This window comes from Equus asinus, chromosome 12 (assembly GCF_041296235.1).
Source record: "Equus asinus isolate D_3611 breed Donkey chromosome 12, EquAss-T2T_v2, whole genome shotgun sequence".
NCBI classification, from domain to species: Eukaryota; Metazoa; Chordata; class Mammalia; order Perissodactyla; family Equidae; genus Equus; species Equus asinus.
In genome coordinates, this window is record NC_091801.1 from 65,099,147 (window position 1) to 65,125,457 (window position 26,311).

Here is a 26,311-nt window from a genome sequence, read left to right on the forward strand (position 1 = left end):
TAGAATCGTAAGCCAGCAACAGCCAATGTATAATGATTCAATGACCAATGATACCTAGGACTTTTTCTTTCTTTTCTCTTCTAACAGCCTTTGTGGCTTATTGGTACATTTACTACATTGGGAAATAAAAGGGAAAGGGAAATAAATTCCTAATCAATTTCAGGCTTTGTCAACAGTTACAATAATTCTTTGGGTAGGGGAAATTTTCCAAATTCAGGATTAATGTAATACCCTCTTGCCACAATTCAACACTATATACGTTTCAGAACTGATTTGCTTTTTCCCTGAAATCTTTTTTTTTTTTAAAGATTGGCCCCTGAGCTAACATCTGTTGCTAATCTTCTTTTTTTGCTTCTTCTTCTTCTCCCCAAAGCCCCCCAGTACATGGTTGTATATTCTAGTTGTAGGTCCTTCGGGTTGTGCTATGTGGGACACCTCCTCAGCATGGCCTGATGAGTGGTGTATAGGTCTGCCCCCAGGATCTGAACTGGTGAAGCCCAGGGCTGCTGAAGCAGAGTATGCAAACTTAACCACGTGGCCACAGGGTCAGCCTCCTGAAATCTTTTAACAGAAACTCTTCGTAAATGTTCCAGGTCACAGCTAGGAAGAAAGCCTTAATTTAGACACTAAAAAGTGACTTGCAAATTTTACATGAAGATTCTTGGGTCTTTCCACTAACTTCTGTAAGTGGGTGCATGGCAACTTAAATTCCTTGAAGGCAGAAATAGCATCTTTTATATTTTCGGTGGTCCATTGGCTAGTATTTATTATTGGAATAAAACCATCATATTCTACAATCAACCATACAAAGTCAGCACACATGTATGTGTGGCTTTGGGGTATAATAGGAGCTGTTGGCACCCTGATCCTTTTTACAAGCTTATCCTCATCCTCAGCCTGCTGCTGGTGCCTCGGCACACAGCTTACATCCAGTGGCTACAAAAGCCATGTGTCTTGTCTCAAGGCTAAGAACATGGGGATGTTCTCTCCAGAGCCCGCAGTAGGGCAGGTCGAGGTGAGACTTCACCTGAGATCACGCCATTGCTGCGCCCCTACCCTCGCTGCCCCTTCTCCTTTACATGGTTTTCCTGCAGAGCGTTCCCTCGGTGAATTCCATGGATGGAATTCCTGTCTTGGGCTCTGCTTCTAGGAAAGCTGACTTTAGAAATCTCTTCATTACTATTGGTCTATCTAATTATGGAATTTAGGGTTATTTCAGATCAGTGAAATGCAGGGAAGTAAAACTAAGAAAGAAGTCTGAGAAATTAAAAAGCATAACTCATTCTTTCCTCCCAGACCCATAGCCAAGGTGTTATAGCCACAACAGCTAGGCTCTCTTGGAGCATCCCCAGTTTTCATTCCTTTAAAGCTCGAGCCGATACGAGCAAACACATACCTTTGCAAACCACTTGGTAATTAGTACAGCAGTCTCCCTTGGCCAGGCAGTCCTCCGAGCAGTGACAAGCATTGTCTTCGTTTCTTACTTCTCCACATCTGTCCTTAGTACACTCCCAGCCACCGGCTGTAATCGGCACAATAAAACACTTTCACTGCTTCACACCAACCAAAGGAGAGAGGCCATGATTTCTTACAGGGGTTGCCAACAAAAAGAGTTAAAATCCCACGTCATTTAATCTCCTAGTGAAATTAGAGTTGGCCTGAGGCCTAGATGGTATTTGGAAGGCATACAACTAGGATAAATTCCCAATTTTTCAAACCGAGACTACAAAGCGAAACGCAATTGGGCTCCTTTGGGAAAATGGAACCCTTTTTCCACTTGCGAACTGTCCAAAAAGACCCAATAAAATGTACAGCATCCAAGGTTTGTGACAGGGGTATCTACTGTGTAGGCATAGTCCCTATGGCTGGACTCTTTTATTTTCCAAAGCAGTGTTACTCCACTTTAATCAGCTTAATTTAAATACAAATGATAGTGCAACTAAATGGCCTCTACCTGCTATAAGACAGACCTGGAGGTTAAAGGCCTAAACAGATATGAAGAGTATAAGGGATATCAAAAACACTCGCAGTTCCAAGCATTGACCGAAATGTGGCCCTACCTACAGTAAGAGGTCAGAGTCCCTACTTTCAAGGAGGCCGGTAGACAGGTTACAGATTACTGTCTGAGCATACTTTATTGAGAGCTCTGGGCTCAACCCCAACAAGAGGGTACATTCAGAAAAGTAGTATTTTCATTTTTTTTTTTTTTTTTGAGGAAGATTAGCCCTGAGCTAACTACTGCCAGTCCTCCTCTTTTTTGCTGAAGAAGCCTGGCCCTGAGCTAACATCATGCCCATCTTTCTCTACTTTATACATGGGACGCTTACCACAGCATGGTGTGCCAAGCAGTGCCATGTCCACACCCGGGATCTGAACCAGAAAACCCTGGGCCGCTGAGAAGTGGAACGTGCGAACTTAACTGCTGTGCCACCGGGCTGGCCCTGTATTTTCATTTTAAAGAGAGTGCTGTACTTTTTTTCTTTCTTTCTTTTTTTTTTTTTTTGGTGAGGAAGACTGTCCCTGAGCTAACTTTGTGACAGTCTTTCTCTATTTTGCATGTAGGAGACAGCCACAGCATGGCTTGACAAGCCATGTGTAGGTCTACTCCCAGGATCCAAACCCACTAATCCTGGGCTACTGAAGTGGAGCATGTGAACTTAACCACTGTGTGCTTTTTGTTTGACTGTTCCTCCACTAGACTATAAGCTTCAAGGCAGGGGAAATCACATCTCTCTTTTCACCATTATATCTCCTGTGCCTGAGACTGTGCCTGTACATGCTAAGTGTTCCTTGAATTTATTAAATCTAGCTGAAAATTGCCATGAAAATAAAATATGACTCTTTAAATTCAGGATTGCTGTGTTGAGAAACTTCATAGTCAATTCATTTATTCAATAAATATTTCTACTACATTTTCTATGTTCTAGGTGCTGGGGAGGTCGTGAAGAACAAGAAAGACAAGGTCTTGTCTTCACGGAGCTTACATTCCAATTGGGATAGACAGACCATAGGCAGGTTCAGTTTTTGCTAAGTGCTGTGAAGGAAATAACAAGATGGCATTGATAGAGTGACAGTATAGCAGGGAGGGTGCTTTTCTCTGAGCTAAAGGATTCAGGTCTTCATCTCTCAAAATATGTCATAAGTAGAAGACAATGATTTTAGAAAGCCGTGCTGCTCCTTAGTAATATTCTACCAAGAGTTGCTATTGTTAAGTGAATAAATGGACAAAGGGACATTAATTGCAATGCTGGAAAACCATGCAATTATTGTTGAATTTCTATTCTTTTAGAATTACCTTTGCATCCTGATTTCATTCTCTTATTTTTTGATATCCCCTATTTCCACTGCCTTCTCTTCCCAAGCAGATTAAAGACTAGGAGTCCCTTTGTCCGGGACCTGCTATTCCCAATGGTCAGCAGTTTTCCTAAGTTACTTTGACTGACAGAGATTGTGAGTGTTTTTCCCAATTCAAAGATAACTCTACCAACCAGTATACTTTTACTCCTCCCTAGTTTCATAAGAAAATCCCTTTGCTCACAAAAGAGCATCCCTATTAACAAGCTACATTTGTTGAGGAACTGTTGACTTCATATAAGAATGGAATAAAAAAAAAATTAGGATTCAGAGTGAACTACAAAGTATGAGCCACTCAGGTGTGTATCTCTCAAAGCAAAATGGGAATAAACATTAAAAAATATTTAATCTCACTGGATAATAAGAAGTTTACCTATCAGATCAGAAAAAAAAAATGTTTAAGAATGAGAATATCCAGTGCTGAAAAAGAACTGGTGCAAGGCTCTCGTGCCCTCCGAGAGAAATAGAAGCTTTCAGCAGTATAATTTTATAATATATACTGAAATTTTAAAAATGCATATTGGGCCGGCGCAGCAAAGTGTGCACATTCCACTTTGGCGGCCCAGGGTTGGCCAGTTCAGATCCCAGGTGCAGACATGGCACCGCTTGGCAAGCCATGCTGTGGTAGGTGTCCCACATATAAAGTAGAGGAAGATGGGCGTGGATGTTAGCTCAGGGCCAGCATTCCTCAGCAAAAAGAGGAGGATTGGCAGCAGATGTTAGCTCAGGGTCAATCTTCCTCAAAAAAAAAAAAAAAATAAGGCATATATATTCTGACCCTGAAATCCCACACCTAGGAATTTATCGTAAGGAAAATAGACAACCGTATGACTATGTATGAACAGTATTCACTGATACATTGTTCATAAATAGCAAAAATTGGGAAAATGTAAATATCAATTACTCAATGAAGTAGGCTGCATCTGTTCTATGGAACACTACATAGCCATTCAAGAGGATGATGCATATAAAGGTATATAAATACAGATATGCCCTCACACAGGCATACATATGCAGACTTGTATAAATATACATACACACATACATACCTACTAAACACACATGCACACACACACACACACAAAATAGTCAGAGTTTACACTGAAACATTGATTGTGCCTTTCTCTAGAGAGTGTTTGTGTCAGCAGAGTAGAATCTCAGAGACTTTGTTTTCCCCTTCAACTATTTATTATCATTTTATTATTACTTGATATTTGATTCTCCCACATTTGGCATATGTTATCTTTGTACACAGGGAAATACTACTTTAAAAATGTTATTATAGTCCATATTCATTAAACCTGGGAAGAAAAGCATGAGCTACAATCAGAGAGGGCTGAGAGTCAGGAGAGCCATTCAATTCAGCCAGGAGTGCTAAGACAAGGAATCCAGAAGGCTGGGATGACATGTCAGGGAGGAGCTGCTGAAGGTAGCGAGGAAACATAAAATGTTCGTCCGTTCCTCAGTGCCAAGCAAACACAGACTGCTGGTTTGAAACAATGATTTAGAGCCAAAGAATTCTGCTGGAACATCTGTTCCATCCATATATTCGGTTTACAAGGTTCTCAGCATTTAAGTTTGCAGACCGACAACTAAAGAACCTGGGAGAAGTTCCAAAGGAAAGTAACAACAACAAACAAAAAGGCCGAATGTTTGGAAAGTGTATTATGCAAAAAACAGCCTAGTGAAATGCTTCTTATTTTGAGGGAGAAACAAACAAATCAGAACTAGTCAGGGAGTTGAGGTCGGTTTTTATATTAATCAAGGGCTATTTCTTTAGTAAGGAAAATGATGTCAGTAGAGAGATCAGACTAATAGCAACGATAATATAGGTTAGGTTTTTAAAAGAATCATCTAACCATAACAGTTGAAAAACAAGTAATAACTTGGAGGGGGAGCTTGGAATCTCTGCATCTAGTGGTGTTAAGAACAGAGTCGATCGTGGTCTCTCTCAGAGAGTCTGAATATGATTTTGCCCACTGGCATGGTCAATAACCTACAAGGCATCTCCATAGTCCTATCTGAATATTGGGCTTTGAAAACAGCCAGTGGAGTCCCCAAAGGTGGTTCTTCACAACTCGTGTGCATTCATTCACAATCTTGTATATTCTACTGACTGTTCCAGGAGAGAAGGCATGTAAAGAAAGCTCAGGATGGCTGTAGAGAAAGGTTTTAGACCTACCCCAAGCATGCTGCCCCAAGCAGAATTCCATAACAATGTTCCACTTGCATAGAGAATGGAGAATGTCATCAGTGTGGACCAACAGTCACTATATGATAAGACGGAAAAAAAACACCCCACAAACGCTAGAAACTATGCAGGAAAGCAAAAAATAAAAACAAAAACAAAAAACTCCAACACTTCAAGAATGTGCACAGTTTCAGCCCATATGCCCTAGCAGTGAATGTGGGAACTGATAGCAAGAGATAGAAATAATGAAGATGAAAAAAAGCCTGGGCAGAGGCACTTCCGAAACCAGCAAATAATGATTGCAGCTGCAAAGAACATGCCTTGGGGGGGCCTTCTATGGAAACAACAGTCACACAGGGTGACTCATCATGCAATTGACAACCACTCAAGAAACAAAACTAGAACCCACAGTTTGGTTTGGCCAAGGCAGGGTGTCAATGCCAGGGTGTACAACAGCAGGGGACTCTAAGTCATCTAATCAAGGCTGGAGAGGACTCAAAAGTTACACACCTGTCTTCAAACAAAGCTCGTCAAAGTCATGGCAGCAACTGCTGTAGCTCTTACACAAGTTGTCACACCGACATTCAGGAGGTGCAGCCTCTTGAAGTTCAAAGCATCTGCCTTTGCAAGATCCAGAAGAGTTGGTCCAGGGAGAGTCTGATAACACTGCAAGACAAAGAGGAGAAGGCAATGGGACTGGGGAGTGGGTCATGTCACCATGTAGGGGTGGCACTGGGAAGCAGTACAGTGTGGTGATACAGTCAGACTCTAGCCAAGCAGCCTGGCTCCATCACCTGCAAGCTATGTACCCTCAGCAAGTTGCTGCAATTCCTTGTGCCACAGTTTTCTCATCTGTAGAATGGGGGGATTAGTAAAAGTAACCTGAGGTTGTAATGAGAATTAAATGAAACAACCCATGCGAAACACTTAGCAGGGTGTCAGACATACAGATAGTATGACAAATGTTGGTTACTGATTTTGTTACTGTTTACAATTAGTATTACTGCAAATCTGTGATGGTTAGTGCTGCTGATGTCGCCAACAGAGAATATAACTTTGATCTATACACTTAGAAACAAGGGTTCATTTCTCTATTTAAAAATCCATGGCTTTTTGTAAGGAAAATTCAGCCCATATGTGCTGAGAATGGTCTGGAAGTATGGGATGGAATAGAAGACTTTATAGGTCTTCTCCAGCCATAAAATCTACACCTGTAACTAGAGTTACACAAACACAAACTCCACAGTCTCGGCTTGTCAAAAATAAATCCTCTTTCATTATTTTCATATGATATAATTGCACATCTTGAAATCTCAAGAATCAAAAAATTTGAAGGAAAAAAAATAATTCGGTGAGATGAAAACAACACAAATTTGTTATATATAGGCAATATAAGTTCAAAAACTAAATGGAAGTTCCATTCATCATAGTACCTAAAAGATAAAATATCTAGGTATAAATTGAATAGGACATTTGTAAAACCTACATGAAGAATACATTAGAATGCTCCAAAAAGACATTTTAAAAGATGTGGTTAAATGGAAAGACATACCATCCTGGAGGTAAAAATATTAACATTATAAAAATATCAATTTGTCCTAAACAAATCTAAAGATTCAACGCAATCACAATAAAAATATAAAGAGGATTTCTTGAAACTTGAGAGGATATTACAAGTTCATAAAAAATATATATATATAAAAAAGAAAAAACTGAAAAGGAAGAGTAATTTGTTGAAGACTGAATAATAAAATATATTCTGAATTTAAATCATTAAAACAGCTTGATACTAGAAAATAAGTAGATCAGTGTTAGGGGTGAGGACCAGAAACAAGGTCAAATATATGAGAATTTATTTTAAAATGAAAGTAACATTTTAAATCAGAAGAAAGAAGGCTTCATCAGTAAGTGAAAGTATGATTAATTAGTAAGTAGTGCTGGAATAACTGGCTGACTAGAAAAAATTAAGCTGGATCCTCATTCTAGCTTACAAAATAATTAATTTCTGAAAAGTGGAAAATATAAGTAGTGTCATACCTGTTGCTAGGAATAAAAATTTTTCTAAGATAAAACACAATTTGAAAGTATCTATCAACATTTTTAAATGCATATGAATCTTTCACCCAGAAATTCCATTACTAGGAATTTATCTCTCACTTGTATTTGCAAAAGTTTGCCAAGATAGATATACAGAAAATGTCTTGTTCATTGCAATGTTTTGTAAGGAGAGGGAGGGACCCTCAAGTCAACCCATGTTGTTTTCCCCATCAAGAAAGAATCACTCTATCCATAAACGGAATATTACGCATCCCTTAAAAAGAATGAGTAGATCTGCGTAGGCTAATATGGAAAGATCTACAAAATATATAAACAAGTTCTTTTAAAGAGCAAGGAACAGAACAGTTCCTTGGTATTAAATAGTATATATTATATTTTGTGTTCAAAATAGAGACTAAAAGAGCAAGAAGGATAACGATAAAGATAAAAATAAAAACAGAGATGAGAGAGTGAGGGTAGGGGCGGGAAGATTGAGACACTGTACAGGTGAGCATAATTTTTTAAAGTGCAGGTGTGAATAACCTTTTTTTGTCCTGTAAGAAACTCGTTACAGGAATTACCTTTGGGGAAAATGACTGAGAAAGAGAAAGGCAAAGAGACTTTTTACCTTTCTGCAGTTTGAAATTTCAAAGACATTTTACAACTGTCTTTTTGTTTGTTTCCTTTCTTACTTCTCTTTCTCTCATATATACGTACATACGTGTTTATATATGTGTATCAAGTATACATTATATAACATATATTACAGATAAATATCCTAACAAATGTTATCTATGACATGCTGTTTGTACTTTTATTTCCTTATTTACATGTTTATGAACTTTTCCTTTTTTTATAAAGAGTACATATTACTTTTAAAATCAAGAAAATACAAGAAGCAAGGGGAGAACAGATGTTAAGTGACATTTCTAGGTTCACGAAAGCCATTTATCTGAACATCCTGTTCATCCCTTAATGCTTTGCTCACTTTAAAGTCAGAGTCATCCAATCCTAACCTTTATGGCATTGGATCTGTTCAACTAAAGCAAACAGATTCACTAGACCATGAGATGTGCAATGCTTTTGCCTGGTTGCTTCTGGGATGTTGAAATACATGCAAACCACACGAGTTCAGTTTAGGAAATAGGGTTTCCAATGCAGTGCCTTGCCTCCGGCTCATAAACCACATTTTTCTACTGACTTTGGCCAACCTATCAACAGTGCATGCTGGACCATGAGAAACTGTGGGCGGTGGAGGGATTAAGAAGTGAAAAAAAGAAAAATAGAGAAAGTCCTATACCAAAAATAAAGATAAGAAAAATGCTTATAATTGAATTATTCCTTTACTGCTTAGACAAAATCATCCCAATAGCCATCTAATAAATTCTGAGTAGCATTCATTCCCATGAGCTGCCCACACGAACGTGCTTTGCCATGCTTATAGCTGAGATAACGAGAAGACACCCAAAGGCACAATGTTGACAGTTGTTGGCTTGTCTGTCTCCTCTTCTTTATGGTGTACCAGCACACATTTGAAATTTTCCTCCATTCATGCCCTTTGCTTTGCCCTTATCATAATCTCTTCCCTATTTCTCTCTTTACTCTCAAAATATCTGTATGAATTTTTAGCCATTTTAAACCTCCCTTCATCCACTTTATCAACGTTATTTTTACTATTTTCTTACAACATTAATTATTAAGTTGATCCTTCACATTTTTTTTTAAATAACTGAATCTCACTCAATAGCTTGACCCTATCAATTACAATCTTCCTTGCCAATCCTTAAACTGAAGACAGCTTTGTTAAGAAAAAGTTGCACTGCCGCTCGTAATGCAAAGATATATCTCATAAAAGTATTGTACTCAAGTCTGGGTTCTAACAGCTTTCAGCTACCAGTAAATTCCTGGGCCTGTGTGGATTAGGGACACACATGCCAAAATTCATTCTTGACTGACCTGGATTCAGCTGACAATGACAGGAAGAGAAATGGGAAGATAAATTAAGCCATATACTTCTTTGCATCCACTGATCCCAAGAATTTGAACTACTGCACCTGTTTTAATAAAATAAAGTGATAGACTAGAACAATATTCACTTTGCCTCTCCAGGGCCTATTCCACCCCTGTCACCTTCCTTCATAACAAGCTCTAGCCCCTGATTCAATGGTCATGGTCAAATATGCAAAGATGCCCTGACTTATTATAAGTCTGAATTCTAAGATCTGTAAAACCTGCCTTTACTCGACCTAAATCAAGAGAACATCAAGGTGAGCACTTCAGTTCTATAATTTTTTGAAAAGTATGATGAGAACTAAAGGATAAATGAACTTGTGGTATCCCGCAATTTTCATCTTAGATCATTACTGAGACTTCCATAAAAGCTCAGAATTAACAAAGACGACAAAAAATTTTTTTAAAAAACTCAAAAGGATCAAGTCAGAAATGGGTGATAAGTATGATGGAAGTGTGGAATTTCATATGAGCCATTTGCCAATACTTTTATGAGATCCAAATTCTATTGCTACCTTTTTAATTACATATTTAAATAACCTTATTTTACTTTAAAGATACAAGTCGGTTCCAGAATCTTAGAAAAATAAATGTTACAGGTCTATACAGACATTTTTTTTAAATAGGGACTTCAAATTTTAAAATGTATATATACGTATATATATGACAAGCACAAAAACAATGCTCTACATTCCTTATTTTCATAGAAGCATAATTTCATATTTAAAGAAATACCAATGTAAAACATGATTTATTCCATTCAAATTCATAATTCTGATAGAAACAAGTAAAATTATTTTTACCTAGTTAAGTAAAAATTTATTTCTAAAACATTCCATCTTACCACACATATACGAAGGTAGTGTTGTAGAATTCTGGTGCCATTTATATAAGGAAAAACTATTGATAATTTGATTAGACTATTGGAAAAATCCTGGACTGCCAATCATACTGCCCTCTAAATCCTTCTGCAAAAAGAAATTTTCAGAATTGGAAGATGGCCAATGAGGGAGGCAATATTTAAGTTTGAAAACATTTAGCTCAGCCTAAAGCTGGAAGATTCTTTCTTCTGTTTTCTCTGGTCAGTGTTTGAGATACAGCACCCTATCTGTTCCTCCCATTCTCTGTGGTTCTCAGCCGGAGAGCTTCCTGAAAGGGGGAGTAAAGCTTTGAAACGGGTCACAGACTGTGGTTATGCTGCCTTCCAAGAGCATTGAAACAGAACTGGTTCTCCTGTGTCTGCCTGCTCTTTCTCAAGTATAAATTGCAGGGAAAGGAGGCAGACAATGTGGATGATGCTCAAGATGCCACCCAATGCTAGAATTTACTACTGTCTTATGCCTCTTCTGGAGTATATGATCCACTCTTTCTGGTCATACTTTCTTGTATTGAAGATGCCATTTTTTTCTTGATATACAGCCTTGTCCTTTAGGAAGCAGCCCTCACATACAGGCCTGCATATCAGTATCTCTGCTTGCCAAATACATCACTTTCTATAAGTACCCATGACCGTGGCATCACTGTTCTCTCCTCTTCACAGCTGCTGGGCCAGATTTCATAGACAATTTTCTTTTTTTTTTCTTTTTTTTTTTTTGAAAGATTTTATTTTTTCCTTTTTCTCCTCAAATCCCCCCGGTACATAGTTGTATATTCTTCGTTGTGGGTCCTTCTAGTTGTGGCATGTGGGACGCTGCCTCAGTGTGGTTTGATGAGCAGTGTCATGTCCGCGCCCAGGATTCGAACCAACGAAACACTGGGCCTCCTGCTGCGGAGCACGCGGACTTAACCACTCGGCCACGGGGCCAGCCCCCATAGACAATTTTCTTAATAAATAGGTCCACCTGGGAGGTTTTCAACCACCTGTACTTTCAATGCTTTATAAATACAACATATTCATGTGGAACGACATCATAAACTACAACAAAACAGATTTCTATAAACTTAAAAAAACTAAAAACTTTAATTCAACTTCTAAACCACTCAAATAGCATGCATGATGGTAGTCAGTAGCCTAAGTCTGAATGATTTGCAAATCTGCAGCCAAACAATGAAATATGTCATTTTAAACCACAGGTATTTTTGACTCAATAAGGTGAGAATTTAGACACTGGCCTTCAAACAAAATTGAAGATAAGTTAAATGTATCATCATCTATTTAACACCTTATATGGTCATTAGCCTTAATATGGCATTTTGTTTTCATAAACCTTTTCAGATAAAGAGGCAACATTATCCCCATTTTTCTGGCTGCACAATCAGAACTCTAGGCCTGATATGAGCTAGCAAAGGCCTGGCTAAAATTTTGGATCATCTGAATCTAACTTCAGTACTGTTTTCATTAACAAAGATTTTACAAATTTTGTGTATAGGCTCCAAATTTTAGATGTTCTTTTTAAGACATTATTTTGGAAGATTTGTTGATTTTTTTGTTGATTCAAGAATCTATGTTGAACTCTATTGTAGACTGAGATTTCTGGTTATGCAAACAAGATAGAGGATGCCGTATAGTTTAAAGACAGATGAAGAATCACTGAACCAAAGCTCCATTTAACAAAGAAGCGAAAAATCTCTACCCTCTTTCGATTCTAATCCAGATAATTTCATTCCATTGACTGAAACTCCCCCTGATTTCTACATTAGATCTAACATAAAGTCTGATGATATGATATGCCCTCATGAGAGAGTTGTCCTCTCAGAGTAATGACTGATATATCCATCAGCTTTGCAGTTTTCTTCATGCAACCATCCCACCATTTAAACAGCTTTTCATTGTAGAATGAGATTCCTAAGGTTATCAAATCAACACCAACCTTCCCGCTCCTATCACTATTGTCTGTTTTCTCCATGACTCACAAAGAAAAGCTTTACTCATGAAGTTGCTAGAGACACTCTTCATTTCACATTTACTCGTGAATTTCATTCACATACTTTTAAACTTTCAAGCCATTAGAAATGATGATGAATTGGATCAAGATTTCAAGCCTCTATTAGCCAGTTATTCACAAGCTCACAAATTTCCCTTTGTCTTTCAAGTATTCAGTGGCTTATGTTTCAGAGGATATCCCATTTCCACCTGGAGACTGAAAGACTATCTATCACAAACTTTAGTAAACTAGACTCCCCCATAACACCACAAACACACACATATGCACACGTACATGAGTGCACACACACCTATATACGCACAAAATTCTCTTGCATCTTAAAGGTAAAGCAAGTTGGCTACATCAGGTGTATGGCACAAAGATGGCAAACTGAATTGCACTTATTATTTACATTTTCTTTGAAAATTTATTCCAGGCATCTCACTTACCTTACTTACATTTACCCAACAGAGTTATAGTTAGCTCTGCTCATTTCACGTCTTCTAATAAATCTGTAGATGTTATCTATGACCTGGTAGAAGAAATCTTATTCCACCATTATTTCCAATAGACGACTAGGTCCTAACAATAAATCCAGCTAACAAGTTTGCTAGTTAATTAATTATAACAGTTTGTTTGCACTGCCACAGCCTTGAAACTAACACTCCAGCCCACAGTACAGCAGAGAGGGTCTGCATCTGTGTAGAATGTTCTCAGCTATTGTTGAAGACTCAGGAACCACGTGTACTAAACAAGAAACTGCATGCTTTTGAATGGGAGGCCTTGCTCTGGTCAGTCTGCAGCTGGCCATGTGTTAATACCCTTTGTGTTCCTTCTATCTGGTGAAACAACCTTGAAGCACTGAGCCTCCCAGGATTTCGTTGGAACATGAAAGCACTGTTGAGAATATGGATGGCTGCCTTTCCTCCTAGTATCCTGTTCTAATACGTATATAAAAATTCACCCAATGTCTTCTGATGCGAAGTACTTGCTGACAGAATCACCAACTACATGTGGTATCTAAGGCACATATAACATTTAAAAAGATAAAAATGCGTAAACTCCCTGCACGATGCTTTCAGCCAGTTTCCAAAGTACATCTCTAGTCTTTATTCAAGAGAAATCAAGCACAGCGTCTAAACAACCAGTAAGCTACATCAACAGAAAAATTAAAAATAACGAGTGTTCGGGCACACCAAAATCCTAAAACTCAGACTTAAATGGCATTGTAGCCCAAGACTAAGCTTCATAGAGGTAGAATTTTCACTATTAAATTATTTTAGAAGATACTATAAAGGCTAAAATAATCAGTGATTTAATTAAATAATTCAACAAGCAAATATCTTGTAGTCTATTTAAGATTATGTAGATTTACAGATTATATGTTATATCATTCTTCCAGAAGTAGCATTGATTTGTTAATTCTCATAGCTGTTCCTTATAATGTATGGAAATAAATTATTATACATAAAATATATTCAAGGATTAACAAATGTGGTCTATACTTTTCAAGTTCTCCAGTAGAGAGCACACAAATTCAAGAGGCGATGAAACAGAATGGATAGAATCATGGGCTTTTTTTTAATCCAGAAGGAAAATTAGAAATCATCTAGGCCTGCTCCTCATTGTCCAGCTATGGAAACAGCCTTCACAAGTGATTTACCCAAGACCACACAGCAAGTTATATAGATCCAGGGTGCCAGTCCAGGATTTTCATGACTGTTTCCAAAAAAAGTCAACTTTGAAAATAACGAGTGACTTGATTTTGTACATTCATTAGCAAAACAACTTTTAATATCAGTTTTAGCCGAAGTGATATAAAACAGAATAAAACTCCTTCAAGGGTGCATTGGAAAGAACCAGGAGTGGGCTCTCAAGCTGCTATCTTGCCCACTGCACCACGCTAAGCATCTGATCCCCCTTCCAGTGTGAGCGGTTATAGTCATTGTTAATGAGTTATATTTGTCTGGAACAAAAAAAAAGAGGTCTTTGAAGACAGCATTTGTTACCAATAAAAACAGGATTCTCCAGCCCAGTGATCTCTCCTCTCCCTCCCCAACAGAAGACAACTCATTTTGTCTATCTGGCTCCCTGGGGGTACAATTTTTATGATCTATTTTCTCTTCACCCCAACCACACCCCACTTTGACTCACTAAACTACTTCTAATATAATTCTTTCAACCTTCTGGCATACTCAAAAGTAGCTTACTTGATGTAAGGAAAACTCAGTATTCCATCAATACATGTATCATAACGTGGTTAATAAAATCGCATGCTGGCTAACCAGAGACAGGTGATAGCGTTTTAGAGGAGCCAGGTCAGGAAACACAGGGAGATGCAAAATTCACAGGAAGGCAGACAAACATGCTGAGATGTCAGGGAAAGTCAAGAAAATATTGCCCCCTAGAGTACCCATTACTTAATATGTAATTTTTATTTATAAAACCATCAGCAGCTCCAATTTCCAGGAAATTAACCAACTCATTACTTAAGACCTGGTCAGTTAAGCCCCTCCGTTTGCACAAGGAGCTCCTTTATAAGAATTCCCACACTGCTTATGGTGCAGTGTATTGTAGAAAGAAACTCTTTCACTTCGGTTCTATTAGTTAAGTCAAGGAGCATTATTAGAACTTACCTTTCCTTATGCCAAAAGAAAAAACAATGAGTGCACGTCAATCCTGTAAGCCTCTTTAAGCCCCTCTTCTCTTTTACGTTTTTCCTATTTTAGATAAATAATCTCAAAGTCTTAAATTTCTCAAGTTTCATAAAGACAGCTCGCTGCCTTCTTTACTTCTATTCCTCTTTTTTCCTAGGTCAGAACTTTCTGGTGACAAATACTACATCCTATATCACATGACAATAAATCAAATTCATGTATCTCCAATGTTAAACCAACACCTGTTCTCACCACTTCTATTTTAGCCTCACCTGTTAACAAGGGTTTTAATTTTTATCTTAACATTTATAAACTTCAGAGTACAAAGATTTTAAAAGCCAGTTATCATGAAGTAATCATAAATGTTCACTAATTAAACCACATTCTCTCACCTGAATTATACACAGAGCCGGATTTTTTTTTCAGGGAAATCTAGGACTAAATTAGTTTTACTGTAAGATTATCTCTTAAAGATGAGTTTCTTAATGAGTTTATATTGATTACCTAGTGTATAATATTTTAAAGGGATTGAAAATGCAAATAGCTGCCACGCTTACCTGTGGGAGGGCCTTCATCCCATCCTTCTGCCCTCTTAATTCGATTTGCTGTGAATCCTAAGCAGATATTGACTCCAACGGCAAAAGTGAACAGGGATAGTACCTAAGGGAATAAAGAGATCTCGTTGTCAAATACAGCCAGACAAGACTAAAGCAAATTATACGAAGCCAGTTCAAATGACTTCAACATCACCACCCAATCCTACAACTTCCAGAATGCACCATAAAATGCTGTCTTAATTTTAAAAAGAAAAATTCAAAATCAGCAGCTGATGCTCCAGATCAAGTCTTGCCCCTGTCATCCCATCCTTCTCCTACCTGAAACGACTGGAACGAGCTTCTCCTAGCCATGGCAGAAGTTCTTGGAAAGGCTTTTGCAGCGTGTTCTCTTTTGCCTACACTGAATGCACTGCTTTTTGGGGCTCTGAGTTCAGTCTATTAACTACAAGTAATCCCACCTGGGAGGTTGATAGGCTCCTCTGATTTGTCCAAAGCTTGATTTCATCACCGTTTGTTCACAAATCGCAGCTCTGAGCTTAAGAGACTGGAAACATCACCCTCCTTTTCCCCACCCCCTTATCGGTCCCTCCCCTTACACACAGACACTTTCATGTGGTTTCCTATGGCAACATGAGGGTTTCTTATGTTGCTGTGGCCAATAACAGTGCATGTTCATTTTCCTTCCCTCACAAAAACATGGTTTTTAAAAAAGAAACCAAATGTATTTTATCCGATAAAAATGAAACAGAGCCATAAAAGGGTTTCCACCAGCTTTAAGTTTTTAAGCTTTACAATGTAGTTATTCAATGTAGTCAACCTCACGACTTTATTTTCTTTAAGCAAGGAAAGTTTTATAATTTATAAACCTAATAACTTTCCCTGTCTTTCCCATTTATTTACTTTTCTGGCAGTTTAAACGACCCTGTCCCCATTGCCACATTCTCAGCAACTCCTGACTTCTCAAATATTTCTCACGATGAACTCTCTCAAGATTGTAACTAACACAAGAGATAGCATTATATTTCCCCATGTCGTTGTTAGAGTTTAGAGAAGTAAGTTTTATCAAAATACTGGAAATGCCAGCTAAGCAGCAAAAAGTCCTGCCCTCTGAGGAGGGACAAAATAACTCCCGTCTCTGCCTCTTCTTCCCGAAAAAACTGACAGCTTGGGGTTTTTTGGTGGGGGGAAGGGGTGGATGGGGAAGCTTTATTAGTGATTGAATTTAGGAAGGAAATCTCAATGGCAGCAAGAATTTAGTTTTAAGGAATTGTTTCCCTAGTTATTTCTCACTTCAACTGTCATCTAGCCACCAAACACTGCGTCCTGTGAGGCTATTGTGAGCGTTAAAATCTCTTGACCAGGTTATACGGCAACCAGGCGACTTCTCAAGGAAATCAAGTCTCTAAACCTGAAAGTTATTTAAAGGTTGTGCACTTTTAGGATTCAAATGAGGGAAGAAGGCTTGTCTTTGATTTTTCTCTCTCCAGGCCCGGGGACCATCATTCTGGCACAGAGCATATGTGTGTACGTAAACAAACACGGCACTTATCACGCAACATTACTGACGGCTCAGTGGCTCGGCTCAAATAAACCTTGAGAGCACAAAAGCAAGATCTTGTTTGTGGTGGATTGCACAGTAGGCCTGGGTTTCATTATATATTCTAGAATTTAGGAACAGCTAGTTGAGGAAAAGAAAACACACTGCCAAACTTTATGTCGCCTGTCTAAAATCCTTCTAATTTTGCACTCTTGCAGCCATAGTAGGCTTATGAATTTTTCTACAGGAGTCTCTTGCTTTAGTCTGTGTGCCATAGTGAAATGATTTGGAGTTGGGTGTTTAGCATGGCTTATGAAAGATGTTAACTCCATGTCAGATTTTTCTACTATTTATGTTAAATTTCAAGATGTAGACTTGCTTTTAAGAGGAAAACTATAAACCAAAAAGGAAAATATCAAGGCAATCCTGTGATTGCATTGTAATGCCACACTGTTCCAAATGTTCTGGAAAACCAGCCTCCCCTTCTCGTCAACCTCCCCAGCCCTTACCGGAGTCCAACAACTTTAGATTCTGTCTGACATTTGATTGTTAGAAACCCAGCTTGAGGACAATGAAGGCTCCTCTTGAAAAAAAATTAGACTCAAGAACTGAACATCATCCATTAATTTTTTTGACATGCAGAGTAGCTGTGCAGGGGGGAAAAGCCTTAAGCGTAAAAGCCAAGTTGATCTATAATTGGCTTCTGTACAGCACTTGTTACCAATTATCTAAGAGGATTGAGCCCAGCCACTATTTCTGTTAACCATTCTGCCAAAGAACTATATCTTCTACCAGGTCATTGTGCATAAGGAGCTCATTAACACACACACACACACAAGTGCACACATGCGTACACATACACACACAGAGACACCATCTAATCATAGCTAAAGTCAATTTTACTACAAGACATGCCTATAAATTAACTGTCAGGAGGATAACCAAAGTCTCTAACTCAGGCATCAAATAACTACAAAATACAATTACCACTCATTATCTAGAACTGAGAAAACCAAAACGTCTGATAATGCATAATGCAGGTCTAGAAACTCAACTAAAATGACTGGAATGTAGTCCAAAACCTTCTATAACAAAACCAAATTAAGAAAATTCACCTGCTATCATGTTTAAGATTTGGGTATAAGGTCACCGGTGGATGGGTCGGTAAACAAGAAAGTAAAGAGAAAGACTAAAATTAACTCCCAGCATGGTTTATTAATCCAGCCATATTTCAGAGAACACTGCCCCCTGGCAGAAGAAAACCCACAACTATAAACAAATTTTTTGACAGACGTAGGCCCTAGAAATCACTCTGTGGTTCTAAAGCTTTCTCGGGCATAAGACTCACCATGGGGACCTTTTTGAAGTACTGATGCTTATGGCCTACTCCCCAAGATTCTGACTCATTAGGTGTAGAGGATGGGGAGAAGACAGGGGGAGTTCAGGGGCCAGAGAAGAACTGGCACAATAGGGTATTCTGATGCAAGCAATGTAAGGACCACAGTTAGAGAAACAGAGCGTTAGAATAAATTGCTCTGAGTTAATCTGTTCACGCCCTGAAAGTTGAATTGCTTGGACTAATTCATAATATAATTTTAATATATTATTAATAACATCACTATTAATTGGACATTAAAGTTTAGATGTCTTAATGACAAACCATGGCTGTTCCTCCATGGGAATCATCTCCAAATTGTAAGCAGCAGAACAGTATTTTATTTACTTTGCTGATGGCACAAAGCAGCACTGTGGGTATTGCTTAATTGCAATACAGTAGTTGCATTTATACAAATGCACAGTCTATCTTTTCATGAAATGGTTCTGTGAATCCTTGTTCCCAAGCTCTGATTAAGGTAAGAGGGCTTGAGGTTAACACTGAGATTTGAAAGATATGTAATTGAGGGTTGTCATTCTTGCCTCCTGCAGTAAGTATGAAATTTTCATGAACTGATTCAAACTACCTATATCCAGTTTGTCATTATGCAGAATTAACTGGGTAAGGCTGCCTTGACTTAACACTATTCCCAGAACACTTCTAAGACTTTAATGTTAGACAATTCCCAACCACCTGATTTTCGGTGGCATCACTTACTAGTAACTACAGCACATGCACTATGAAAGTAAGAAAAGAGCTCCCACACATATTCTTCCTATTCTATTTTCCAACTCTTTGAACTAAGTCTTATTTTTAAATTCTACTATGCTTGCAGGCTATAGGAAATTCAGAACAAATACTGGACAACATTCTTTGCAAAAGGGATTTACCAATCTAAATTGAGCAAAAATTTATGACGGCTAATAGAGGAACAAGCTGGCTCAATTGCTCCCACAATCTAGGACTGCAGATGTGTATAAAGTAGACACCACTTAAGATTCTAAACCACAGAAGCAAAGATTTATGGGTAACCTCTTGTCCCAGGGCATTCTCCAGTGGAGAAATAGCATATGCTCTTCAAATACAAACAGGACTTGTGCTATTAGTTTTACACAATGCAAAGCTAAAACCAACACTGTCACATCTTTCAATGACTTCAGTTTATATTGTAAACTTCTATGCATTATGTTTACTTCCAATGGAATCTAAGCATAAGCCCTTACACCAGAACAATCTCTGCCGTCTAAGAATATTCATTCATTAACTCCTACTGTGTACCAAGCACTGTTCTGGGCACTTGTACTATATGGGTGTCTGAACCAAACATAGTCCCCTGCCCTCCATGTTAGTCAAATAGACCTAGAAATAAACATAAAATTGCAACTGTGGTAAGTGTAGAGGTTAATGGTGCTATGAAAACATATAATTCGGGATTGATCTAGGCAGAAGGGTCATGGAAGTCTTCATAGAGTATCAGTGGAGCTGTGATGTGAAAGGTAGGTGGGAGTAGCTAGATAAGAGAGGAGGAAACGATTCTAGACAGAACAGGATGTACAAAGGTTCTGTGTGGGGTGGAGGCACAGCACATCCACGAGATGAAAAGACAGTCAGTTTGACTTGTGCAGAAAGAACAAAAGTGAGCATGGAGTGAGATGAGAGTGGAGAAGGCGGTTAGCAAAGGCCAGTTCATGTGAGGCCTCGCTGGTCATGTTAGGTGCTATTGTCTTTATCCCAAAAGCAATAGAAAGCCTTAAAAGGGGTTAAGCAAGTTGAATTCTAATCGGATTTTGAAGTATTAATTTCTGTACAGTGTGGATACGCATTGGAGGGAGTCAAGAAGGGATACTGTAAATCAGTTGGGAGACTACGGCAGTAAACCTGACGAAAAATACTGACACCTTGCACCAAAAAAGGTTATGGTAGTGGTGGAGAAGGAGAAGACTGGAGAGTTAGGAAAAAGACTTGTTCATGAATTGGGTTTGGGGTTGAGGGCAGGAAGGTGTTAAGTGCGACTCCTGAGCTAATGAATTGCTTAACACTTATGATGGCCAAATACATATGCAGTAAAGTCAATTCTTAAGTTTTCATTGAATTATAAGAAAGACAAAGAGATACGTATTCATTTGCTAACACTCTAGAATTAAATAGTTAAAATAAGGGATTTGGGTAATAGCTTTAAAACATTCGTCAGTGATTTTAAAAATCCTGTAAGGCAGTTGATTTGAAGTAAAGTCATAGTGGACTTTAAACACTGAAAATACACTTATTCATAATTGAAGTTTAAAAAGAATTACTCCCAGGAAATAACTCAACTTTGTTCCTAACTCTTGTTTCTAATGAAACATTTTAAAACTCAAAACTCAATTTAAGTCTATTGCTTTTCAGCTACTCTGAAACCTTCGTGCTGAACGTTCGGTGGATGGAGAAAGGGTGTAACAGTTTGGTAAAATGGCTCACCAGCATGTGTGTGAGCCTCATCAAGGCTTTCATCACTGAGTCTGCTTTATAATGTGGACTGTGTGGTATCTGAGCACGAATGGGTGGGTATATGACTAGAGAATTGTTTTACCAAAAGTTTCATCACAGGGTTGAAGACTCGCATCCTTTACCTTCTAGTCCCACATGGCTAGGCTGAGAAGTTATTGTCAACTCCACTCATAGATGAAGAAATGTAGGTTCAAAGAGTATGTGACATCTCCAAAATGGTCAAATAAGTGATGAGCCAGGACTGGAAACCAAGCCTCCTAAGCCGGCTTAGTCTTCTTTCCACTCCAGCATGATGTCTCTCTACTATACCACATGAGGGCCTCAACTCAACACATCTACACCGCAGCTACAGAAACAAGTTCACCCTCCCAACTTTATCTCTTTTTATGGAAAACTGAAAAACAGTTTTTGCTCTTCTACAATCTTTTCATCTCTTGCTTCTAATCAGACACCATGTCTATAGATTCTAGTTATTAATTACAACAAATACCATCATTTATCAGAGTTTGGTGAGTGTGGTTAGTACTTAAATTATCTTCCTATGTGATCACTTTTAGATTCATCCCTTCATCGTCATTCTCCTGGACACATTAGAAGTTTGTCTCCTAACTGCTCTTCCTGTTTGCACTCTCGGCCCCCTTCAAACACCGTATCATTGAATCTTCTCTTATTCAACCTGTAATTCATTCTCATTCATTGCCCAGAGGACCCTGCACAAAATGCAAATCTGATTCTTTTTCTCCCAAACTTAAAACCTTCTAGTGGATCCCTATCACAGCAGGTCTCACAGTGTGATCCCTGGACCAGCAAGGTTAGAATCACTGGAAGCTTGTGAGAAATGCATATCCTTGGGTCCTACCTCAGACCTACTGAATCAGAAACTTGAGGAGGTAGAGCCCAGAATCTATGTTTTAACAAGCCCACCAGATGATTCTGCTGCAAGTTTCAGAAGCACTGACCTAGAGGATACAATCCAAACAGCTTAGCAAGACACATGGGATTCTAAATTAAGCTTCTGGATTCAGATCCCAGTTCTGCCACTGTTTAACTGTGAGACCTCACACGACTCTTAGGTGAATTAATATTCCATCCTAAGACTCAGTTTTCTCATCTGTATCCAGCTCATAGGATTCTTAAGAGTATTACATGAAATAATCCATGTAATTTGCCTAGCACAATGACTGGCACGGAAGAATGCTTAACAAACAGTAAGTTTTCTTAATTAGAGAAATATCTGCTGTCCTTTTATTAATTTGTGCTCTCTCACACCTCCATTCTTTAACGTATGTTTTTGCTTTGGCCTAGAATGCCCTTCTCCACCTAATCTCCCCTTGCAAACACCAATGCATTTGTGAAGATTCAGGTGAGGGCTCACTCTTCCATGAAGCCCTCCCCCGACCCCCGACTTTGCCCTTCTCGTGCAGAGCGATGGGCAACTCTGCTCTGCTCCCACATCGTCTGTAATCTCTTTTGAGGCATCTCTATCTCTTGTGATCTCTTCGAATGCAGCGCCCAGTCATCCTTGCACTCCACAGAGCTCTGCATCTTTCCTGAGATATAATAGGTAGACCACAAATGTTTGTTGAATGAAGTACTTGGCATCAAGAAACTTGAACTGGAGCTTAAATGGAATGTGAATTCTTGCTCTCTAACTAGTTGTGTCACTTCAAGCTCATGTTTCTTTCTCTGTACAGCAGGATTATTGGGCTAACTTTATGGTTTGTAACCCTTTTTAAAAAAAAAAAAAAAAGCTTATCTCAAAATGAATACCAATATCTAAGTTTGGAGCTGCTCTACTTTAAGCAGGGGTGGGGAACCGGGATCCTATCTAACAAGCCACCTCCCTTCTCCTTACGGCCTCTTCTCAGAAACCTGGAAATTCAAGGAGTACAATTTGTGAAAACAAACAAACAAAAACAATCAATAAGTAAATGAATTCCATTATTTAAATTCTGTTCTAAATCCAGACCCTTCATTGTAGTATTCAGATACCTACACACACACCAAACTCTGACTCAAATGCCCCCAGGCTGGGCTGCTGATGCATGACAGAAACTCCTTCTTAAAGGAGTCCAAGCTCATCTCTATGTCCACACTTCTCCTCATGCTGTTTCTCAGCCCTGAAGTCCTCCTCTTTCCATTGCGCTCCAAATTTTAATCCATGGCCTTCCCCAAGGTCAGCATCATCATAGGAATCTCCATCACAACTACAGGCCCCACTGCACCATCCTCATTTCAAGAACCTATACGGGCTGGCCCTGTGGCTGAGTGGTTAAGTTTGCGTGCTCTGCTGCAGGCGGCCCAGTGTTTCGTCGGTTCGAATCCTGGACGTGGACGTGGCACCACTCATCAAGCCACGCTGAGGTGGTGTCTCACATGCCACAACTAGAAGGACCCACAACTAAGAATATACAACTATGTACTGGGGGGCTTTGGGGAAAAAAAGGAAAAAATAAAATCTTTAAAAAAAAAAAAGAACCTATAAATTCTACCCAAGACATTTATCTCTTGTCTCTCCAGTGTTCCCTGTTTTATTTGAGAATCTCTTGTCTCAGCAATAAGAGCATAAATTCCCAGAGAGCAGAAGAAATAAACGACATGATATAGAGACTAAGAGTCTGGATTCTGGAGTCCAACCAATCTGGGTCTCCCACTTTCAAGCGTGAGACATGACTTAAATTCTCTAAAACTCAGATATCTTTTAAGAAAAATAATAACAGTTCTTATCACAGAGGGTTGATATGAAGACTAAATGATACAATGTGTTAAGCAAGTAGCTCAGTGCCTGAGACATAGAAAACAAATATTAGCCATTAGTATATACAGAAGGATAAAAACTGCATTATCTGCTATCATGTTCTCAGCATTTAGCAATGTCGTGGGCCCATCATAGATGATTAGTAGTGACATAGGTTCTAGGAAATTTCTCTTTATTTATGGAGAGATTATATGTAGATTGAAGGTAGAAATGTTATGAACCACCCTTTGCACATTCTCTCTAACCCCAAGCAAAAACGAGCAGTACTGATTTGGTGAAGGGTGGGATGACTCTGGAGACAGCTTTGAAGGCACAAGTTTCAACTACCATAATAAAGACCCTCTATTTGAATTGGAAAGCCCCAAGAATTTGAGCTTCAACTTGAGAAATTTGTTTGAACTCAAACCTAAAAGGAAGTGTATGCTTGCTACTGGAACGGCATTATCACATGCTTTGCAGCACTGTCACACCCTCTCAGGGAGGAAGCAAAACTGCTATCCCTGTGGTTCCCCTCGCGATCAAACAACAGCTAGTGACACTCAACAAATAAGGACTAGGAGGGAACTTCCTCTTCCTGATAAAAGACTTCTACAAAAAACTAACAGCTAACATCATGTTTAATGCTGGAAGATTGAATGCTTTCCTCCGAAGATCAGGAACAAGACAAAGATGTTTCTCTTACCACTTCCACTTAACATTGCACTTCTAGCCAGGGCAATTAGACAAGAAAAACAAATAAAAGGCCTTCAAATTATAAAGAAACAAATAAAACTACCTCTATTCACAGATGACATGATCTTGTATATAGAAAATCCTAACGAATCTATAAAAACTATTAGAACTAATAAATGAGTTCCAGAAGTTTGCATGATAAAAGATAAACATAAAAAATCAGTTATATTTCTATACAATAGCAAGGACAACCTAAAATGAAATTAGGAAAACAGTTGCATTTACAATAGTATCAAAAAGTCTGAAATACTTAGGAATAGATTTAACAAAAGAAGTGTGAGACTTGTACACTGAAAACTAAACAGCATCATTGAAATATATTATAGAGGACCAAAATAAGTGAGAAGACATTCATGTTCATGGATTGGAAGACATTATTGCTAAGATGGCAAGAAAGTGAAAAGATGATGCATAGAATGGGAGAAAATATTTGCAAATCATATATCTGATACGGGTCTAGTATCTAGAATATATAAAGAACTCTTACAACTCAACAACAAAAAGACATATAATCCAATTTTTTAGATGATCAAAGGATTGGAATAGACATTTCTTGAAAGAAGATATATAAATGGCAATAAGTACATGAAAAGATGCTCAACATCATTAGTCATCAGGGAAATGCAAATCAAAACTACAATGAGATACTACTTCACATCCACTAGGATGGCTAAAATTAAAAAGACAGACAATAATGCGTGTTAGAAAAGGACGTGGAAAAACTGGAACCCTCTTATATTATTGGTAGGATTGTAAAATGTTGCAACTACTTTGGAAAACAGTTTGGCAGTTCCTCAAAGTGTTAAACATAGAGTTGCTATATGACCCAGCAATTCCACTTCTAGGTATATACCCAGGCGAACTGAAACCATACATCCACACAAAACCCTGTACACAAATGTTCACAGCAAAATTATCAACTGATGGATGGATAAACAAAATGAAGTATATTCATACAATGAAATATTATTCAGCAATAAAAAGGAATGAAGTCCTGATAAATGCTATAACTTGAATGAACCTTGAAAACATCATGCTAAGTGAAAAAAAGCCAGGCACAAAGGCCACATATTGTGTGATTCCATTTATAGGAAACATCTGAAATAGGCAAATCCATTGAGAAAGGAAGTAGATTAGTGGTTGTCAGGTGATGGGGGAGTGACTGCTTCTGGCTATGAAGTTTGTTCTGGGGTAACGAAAATGTTCTAAAATTACATAGTGGTGATGTTTGCATGTCTCTGTGAATGTATTCAAAACCACTGAAAGGTACAGTGTACAGGGTGGATTTTACGGTTTGTGAATTATATATCAAAAAACGCTGCTGAAAAAAAGAGCTAGTGAGATTATCCCTGCTGTGGAGAAATTCCAAAGTATCTGGATCCAGAGAAAAGGAATATTAACCTTCATCTTCAACTCTCAGTTCTGGGCCCTCAGAGCTGTCTCCAGAGTCACCTCAGTTACCCTCCAAACCTGATAATTAACAGGAGGACTGAAGTGTTTGAGCGGTGGTGTGGACCTATTTTAACCAGCCCCTGTGGGTGATGAAGCCCTCCACATTCCTAAAAATAGGAGGATTTCCTGGGACTCTCTCAGAGCGTTTCAGGCCCTCTGCCATACCACTTTCATCGGGTTTCCTGTTTCATTTTACTTTCAAATCAAATAGCCTAAGAAGAGAAGCCAGTTCTCGCCTACAGATCACAAGGGGTTTGAATCTTAATGGCAACAAACTGTAGTCAGAGTTTGTGGGACAGT

At 38.5% G+C, this 26,311-nt stretch overlaps 1 protein-coding gene across 19 annotated transcripts in view; it reads right to left on the reverse strand.

Moving 5' to 3' along the window:
• Nucleotides 1–26,311, reverse strand: part of ENPP2 (ectonucleotide pyrophosphatase/phosphodiesterase 2) — a 103,831-nt gene that overhangs the window by 57,729 nt on the left and 19,791 nt on the right. For 12 of the 19 annotated variants that reach the window (XM_070481515.1, XM_070481520.1, XM_070481519.1 and 9 more), the window contains exons 2-4: nucleotides 15,671–15,773; nucleotides 6,056–6,211; nucleotides 1,397–1,522 (exon numbers count right to left, since the gene is read on the reverse strand). In XM_070481515.1, the coding sequence (XP_070337616.1) occupies nucleotides 1,397–1,522; nucleotides 6,056–6,211; nucleotides 15,671–15,773 (385 nt within the window). Of the gene's footprint in view, nucleotides 1–1,396; nucleotides 1,523–6,055; nucleotides 6,212–15,670; nucleotides 15,774–15,988; nucleotides 16,209–26,311 lie in introns of those variants that run through there. The other 7 variants (XM_014867691.3, XM_014867690.3, XM_014867688.3 and 4 more) reach the window with 5 other exon arrangements.